This window comes from Gobio gobio (assembly GCF_949357685.1).
Source record: "Gobio gobio genome assembly, chromosome: 3".
Taxonomy (NCBI): Eukaryota; Metazoa; Chordata; class Actinopteri; order Cypriniformes; family Gobionidae; genus Gobio; species Gobio gobio.
In genome coordinates this window covers 60808718-60815221 of record NC_137099.1, presented here as the reverse complement: position 1 = coordinate 60815221, position 6504 = coordinate 60808718, and the positions used below count along the sequence as shown (strand labels likewise).

Genomic DNA, 6504 nt, shown 5'->3' with positions numbered 1-6504 from the left:
GAAAGAACTCTTTGCCATACTGTTTGGCTGTAAGTGTTTCCATCAATACATCTATGGCCGCCAAGTCATCGCTTAGAGTGACCACAAGCCCCTTGAATCAATAATGCGGAAACCCCTGGCATCAGTTCCCCCAAGACTTCAGAGGATGATCCTCCAGCTCCAGAAGTATAACTTCACCATTGTACACTGACCAGGCAAGGACATCCCTGTCGCAGACACGTTGTCCAGAAAGTCACTATCTGACCAGGATATGAGCCTCAGTGAAGGAATTGATCTTCAAGAGCTTACAGTGTACAACAATCTTCCTGTCAGTGATTCAAAGATAGAGGACATCAGAGCTCAAACCGAAAAGGATCCACAGTTCCAGATACTGAAGCAAGTTATACAAAGTATTTGGCGAAAAGAAGAGAAAAGAAAATGTCCCATGAGTGTGTCAGAATTCTGGAACCACCGCAATGAGTTCTCGTACTTGCATGGAATAATATTCAAAGGTGAAAAGATTGTCTTTCCTACAAGCCTTCGCCCAGACATGCTGTTGCGTATACATGCCAGTCACCTAGGCTAGAAAAGAGCAGAGAGCCTGTGATATCATGTTCTGGCCTGGGATGCATAAAGAAATTGAGAACATTGTCAGCAAATGCTCAATTTGCCTTACGTATCGCTCCTCCAACACCAAAGAACCCATGATCAGTCACAAAATCCCAGACAGGCCATGGCAAGTAGTGGCTAACGATCTGCTCGCCTGGAACAATGAGGACTATCTTGTGACAGTTGACTATTACACAGCAAAATCCCCAGTGTTAAATTAACACTCCTCAGTTACATTTGTGTCCACACTACAGGGTGTTAAAAGTAACACTTAAGAAGTGTTAAAGTTAATGAGATAATTAAGTGATTAATTAAGTTATGATTGACCATTAGTGATGAGAAACACAAGAACTACAACTGACTTCAGCCACAGCTTTAGATGCAATCCACTGAAGATAAAAGAAGACATTAAATCTCTGAAGATCTCAGCAGAAGAGGATTAAACAACTCCACAAACAGCATTACCAGCTTCACACATTACTAACCAGACTGACTTTATTTCTGTCAGACGTCTACAGAAGCTCTTACTGAGGTTTAGATGTTGATGATTTATTGAAAATAATAGTTTTGTTTGACACCACCATTATGGTGATCAGTGTTGCTTTAGTTGGGGTCTTGACCCTTGACTAGTCAGCATTTTTTCACTTTGGCTGCTGTAACTGTTTGTTACTGTGAGAACAGCAAGAGAAAATTGATGATGACAAGTTGATGGCAGATGATGTTGGCTTGTTGTTGGTGATACAGTTGTTATCATCATATGGTGCCTTATTTGCTGATCTCCTGAGAGTCATTGATTATAGTAGCATTGTGACTCTACAGCAGGAGATCCAGCAGTGTTTTCATCAGATAAACTGATCAATGTTTAAAACATGTACATAAGTCTTGTTTTCCGGTTTAATAACACATCACACAATAAGCACTTCTAACTCCTGCGAGATTAACTCACACACAGACATCAAGAATCAGCCTATGAATCTCAACAATGGTGACATGCTTCATGCCGCAATGCATTCTGGGTGCATAATGCAAAACTCATCCATGGCTCCCAGAATGCATTGAGGCATGAAGCATGTCACCATTGTTGAGATTCATAGGCTGATTCTTTATGTCTGTGTGTGAGTTACTCTCGCAGGAGTTAGAAGTGATTAGTGTACAATCTGCTTTAAAACATATTCAGCTGTATTGATTAAAACCGATCTGGATCTTTCCTGGAATCACAGTAAAACCAAAGTTAATCAATGATTTAAATCACTATACAATGATCATATTCGTATCGCTGAGCAGTCAACAGCGTCTGATTGTGTTTACTCTTGCTTTTCTTGCCATTGCAAACTCAGTTACAGCAGCCAGAGAAACACTAACATTAAAATGTCATCAAACTGCCCAACTAAAGAAAACACTGATCACCATGATGGTGACATTAAAAAAGTTTAAACACAAAATAAACAAAAAAGTAATTCTCAATAAGAGCTTCTGTAGTCGTCTGACAGAAATAAAGTCAGTCTGGTTAGTAATGTGTGAAGCTGGTAATGCTGTTTGTGGAGTTGTTTAATCCTCCTCTGCTGAGATCTTCAGAGATTTAATGTCTTATTTTATCTTCAGTTGATTTCATCTAAAGTTGTGGCTGAAGTCAATTGTAGTTCTTGTGTTTCTCATCACTAATGGTCAATCATCACTTAATTAATCACTTAATTATCTCATTAACTTTAACACTTCTTAAGTGTTACTTTTAACACCCTGTAGTGTGGACACATATGTACACTGAGGAGTGTTAATTTAACACTGGGGATTTTGCTGTGTACAGCAGATATTTTGAGTTAGACAAGTTCAGCAGCACAACCTCAACTGCTGTGATAAACAAACTAAAAGCTGCTTTTACACGACATGCCATCCCGGAGGCTGTCATTTCAGACAACGGCCCCCAGTACAGCTCGGGTGAGTTTGAGACCAGAACATGGGAAATTACACATACCACCACAAGTCCAGTAAAGTCTATGCAAATTAGCCATAGAAGGTTCAGTTGTGTACTTGCTGCCAGAGAGTTAACACTCATGTCACGTACCTAAAAGAGTTTAATAAATCCTCATGTTAATGTACATTCTGTGTGCACCCAGAGCCTCCTTGTACACTTCATCAATCGTAACGTAAACACAACAATACACTGATTAGTATTAGAAGAAGAGATAAACCTCATGAAAGTCACCTGTGACAGCAAGAGTCACTCCAGCAATGCCCATCGCTTTGTCTTTATTAGTGATGATTCTGAAATAGTACTCGTGTGAATCCTTCAGTGTCACATGACTCAGTCTGACGGTGCAGTTCTGCTGTTGATCTCCCAGATACTGAAGCCTCTGACTGTATTCAGGGTCCTCAGACAGATCTGAAGGCTCAACACCGTCTTTTACAGACTCTTTAGTCCAGAACACTTCCTTGATCTGATGTCCAGTAGGGTATGTATAAGTGCAGTTCATTATCACTGTTGAGTCCTTTAGTGCACAGATGTGTGAAGGACTGTATCTCACAGTCCAATCATCACTAGAAACCCCTGAAACACAGAATTCATCAAACTGTAAATGTTGTTTTATCAGTTACAACACACTGTGAAAACTCAGGAAAGCATGTCAATATTTGTATGTAAATGATAGTTGTTATAAATGATAAAATTACGGGCTAAACTTCTTAAAATCTAATAAGTGATCTCAGTGTGAAGTTCTTCATGAGCTTGAGGAGGGTGTTGCAGAAAAGCGGAAATGGACAGAGACTGACGTCTGAAAACAGAGCAAGGAAATCAGCCACGAACAACATGCAGCTCTATCAAATAATACAACAAATGACAAACAAATGTAAGGTTTGTGACTTTTTGTTCACGTTTATCAAAAAAAGGCCAAAATATGAATGATCTGATGCTATACAAAGTAACTTCATGTTTCAAAAAGAAAAACATCAACAAAGTACAGAAAACTGCTCATTAATCTCATTATGGGGTCTTGGTAAATAAAATGAAATAAAATCAGAGTGTTTGTAATGTGAATGTGCCAGAGACTCACCGTGAATCATGAGCAGAAAGACCAGAGGAAGAGCAGAAGCCGTTCTGACCCACATCAACATAAAATACATCTATAATACAGCATTAAACATCACTCATATACTCATAAACAGGTCATGTTCATCAGCCTAAACAGCTCTTAGTGTTAGTGAGATCTTTGCACATCTGGAGATTATTAATGCTCAACATCAGTGTGTGTGAATGACCTGATCATTAGATGAACAGAAGATATTTCTCATGTCATGTGTTATATGAGCTTTAGCTATAGAAATAATCATCAGTGTTCATTTAAGAGTGTGTTTGTCTTACCGTGTTGTAGCTCATCAGATCAACAGCAAGTGAACGACTGACTGAGTAACATGTGCACTGTTAGCTTTAGGTTAAAGGATTGTGTGTGGTTAACACTTTTTTTAACACACAGTGGCAGAAACATCTTTGTCTCTCCTTCCCCTGAACAACATCACTAAGATGAAACTCTCTAAAGAAAAGTCCACTTTAGTCTATATTTGCTCTGTGTGAAACAACATCCCACATTTTGAATTCACGACCATTCTGGCTTTCAAAAATGACGACTATTTGACTGTATTTTTTTCAGTTTGTATTGAGTCTTTTTGCTCCCCCTCATTATGAAGGTCAACTGTAGTTTTTTCACAGCCTGTCTGTCGCCCCCTGCTGGACAGCTTTGGATATTGTGTCCTTGAGCTCCTTCCAGTAGTAGATTATACATTTGCTTTCTAATGGGCAGAACTCAAACGAATATTATGTGAAATATGTTGTTGTTTTTACTATTTGACTTCTTTTATTTGAAGAGACCGGGAGTTTTAAGGGACCAATCTGAATTCATATTCAAATGGTGCGACGTCAGTGGTGTACAGCAGGTGAAATGGAAGCAGGAATGTCCAGCTGTCAGCAGATCCTAGACTTTTATGATGATGTGTAATGGTGTAGTAGTGGTGTCCCATTTCTTAGGGGAATATTTTCACCCCTACGCCTTGGCACTCTGTTTCAAGGGGCAAGGGGAACGGGTAGGTGTAGGGAAGGTGAATGGGGTATGAAATAGAATTGGGATTGGGCCTAAATCTGTGAAGATCTCAGCAGAGGAGGATTAAACAACTCCACAAACAGCATTACCAGCTTCACACATTACTAACCAGACTGACTTTATTTGTGTCAGACGTCTACAGAAGCTCTTATTGAGAATCAGCAGAGGTTTAACTCTAATGTGTTTCATTTGAAGTCAACATAAGAGTGATCAGTGTTTCCATTAGCTGGGCTCTTTACTCTAATTATGTGTCTGCCTCTTTTTACTTTTAAAGTGCCTTCAACAGAGTATGCTGGGTGTGGTAATCGACAACTGCCTGAAATTCGATAAACAAATTAGCTCTGTTGTAGGCTCAAGTTTTTTTTCTATATTAGTTCACTTTCAAAAATTCAATATTTTCTTTCCGAAGACTTGCTAAAGATTGCCATCCATGCCCTCATTACATCTCGGCTGGACTATTGCAACTCACTCTATTACTATCTGACTAACCCAATACACCTCCGGCGAGAGGACTTAGATCGGACGGCAAATTCCTTCTTAGAGCTCGCTTAAAGACAAGGGGAAATAGGGCTTTCGAAGTTATTGGACCCACATTATGGAACAATCTTCAGCTCTCAATTAGAACTGTGGCCACTCAATCTGAGTTCACATCCAGTCTAAAAACCCACTTGTTCTCTTCGGCTTTTAACTTATAAGTTGTTTTAATTTTTATCTCTCACATTACTACTTTTAGAAACTTTGTTTTTATGTTTTTACTTGTTTTCACTTGTATTTTACTGTTGTACAGCACTGTGGCCATTCTTAAATGTGCTATATAAATAAACCTGAACTTGAACTTGAGTGTGCGATTATAGGCGCAGCCAATATCTGACATGTTAGGAATCAAATCACAAATGGTTTAATGATTACTTTTTCTCGCTGTGTTTCATAACTCTATCTAGCGACCATCTCAGATCCATGTAATTCATCTCATGGTCCATCACAAGTCTGAAGAGCTGATCTGTTTCTTTACGCAGTTCATGTATGTCTTTCTCTGTCTCTGTGGGTTCTTGGTTTCTCTCATTGTCCCCTTCATTTCTCTCTTCTTTGCCTTGTGTATTTATCTCCTTGTCTTGGTTTACTCTTCTTTCTTGTTCTGGCTTCTCTTGTGGAGATGTGGATACAGGAAAAGAAGGTCTTGTATGTTGTTTCTCCCTCTGCTCTTTGAGTTTGATTTGAGCTTCCAAGCTCTTCTCAATCTTCTCCAGCAGCTCTGTGACCTGATCTTGATTGTTTTTGTCTTGATTGTTGAATGAGTGAAATCTGCCACCACAGCCGTCAATCAGTGACTGTAAATCTGGGCTTTTCCTGATATACTGATCCAGTGATTCACCCATCAGCAAATCCACATGAGTGAACAGAATAATGGTGTAATGAGCAGCTTCTTCTCCAAAGTTCTCCTGAATCCATCTCATAGTGTTACTCTCTTCATCTGTGTATCTTCCATTCGGTCTGATGACCAGCAGAAACACATGAGGACCAGGAGCAGACATGTTTAAACATTCCTCAATGTTTCGCTTGAGTTCATCCTGCAAGTGCTTGTACCAACTGATATCTAAAAGTCCTGGAGTATCAAAGATTGAGATGGTTCTTCCAGACACCACCGCTTCTTGTTTCTCACAGGTTTGAGTGGATGATACAAAACTCACTCTAAATGCATTTCTGCCTAGGATGGTGTTTCCAGTTGAACTCTTTCCTGATCCAGTTTTACCCAGAATAACAATCTTCAGATCTGCTGGAAGAGGGAAAATATGCTGTTGTTAATACATTGAAAATGGATCAATTATCA

General features: G+C 39.3%; 1 protein-coding gene across 1 annotated transcript; it reads right to left on the bottom strand.

The window, feature by feature from the left end:
• Positions 1 to 2759: 2759 nt before the first annotated feature.
• Positions 2760 to 3966, bottom strand: LOC307124213 (uncharacterized protein; the record flags this gene model as incomplete). Its single annotated transcript, XM_079813259.1, has 3 exons — positions 3944 to 3966; positions 3636 to 3705; positions 2760 to 3133 (listed from the first exon to the last, which is right to left on the bottom strand). The coding sequence occupies exons 1-3, from the start codon at positions 3956 to 3958 to the stop codon at positions 2760 to 2762; spliced, it is 459 nt and encodes a 152-aa protein (XP_079669385.1). The 5' UTR covers positions 3959 to 3966.
• Between the last annotated feature and the right edge of the window lie 2538 nt (positions 3967 to 6504).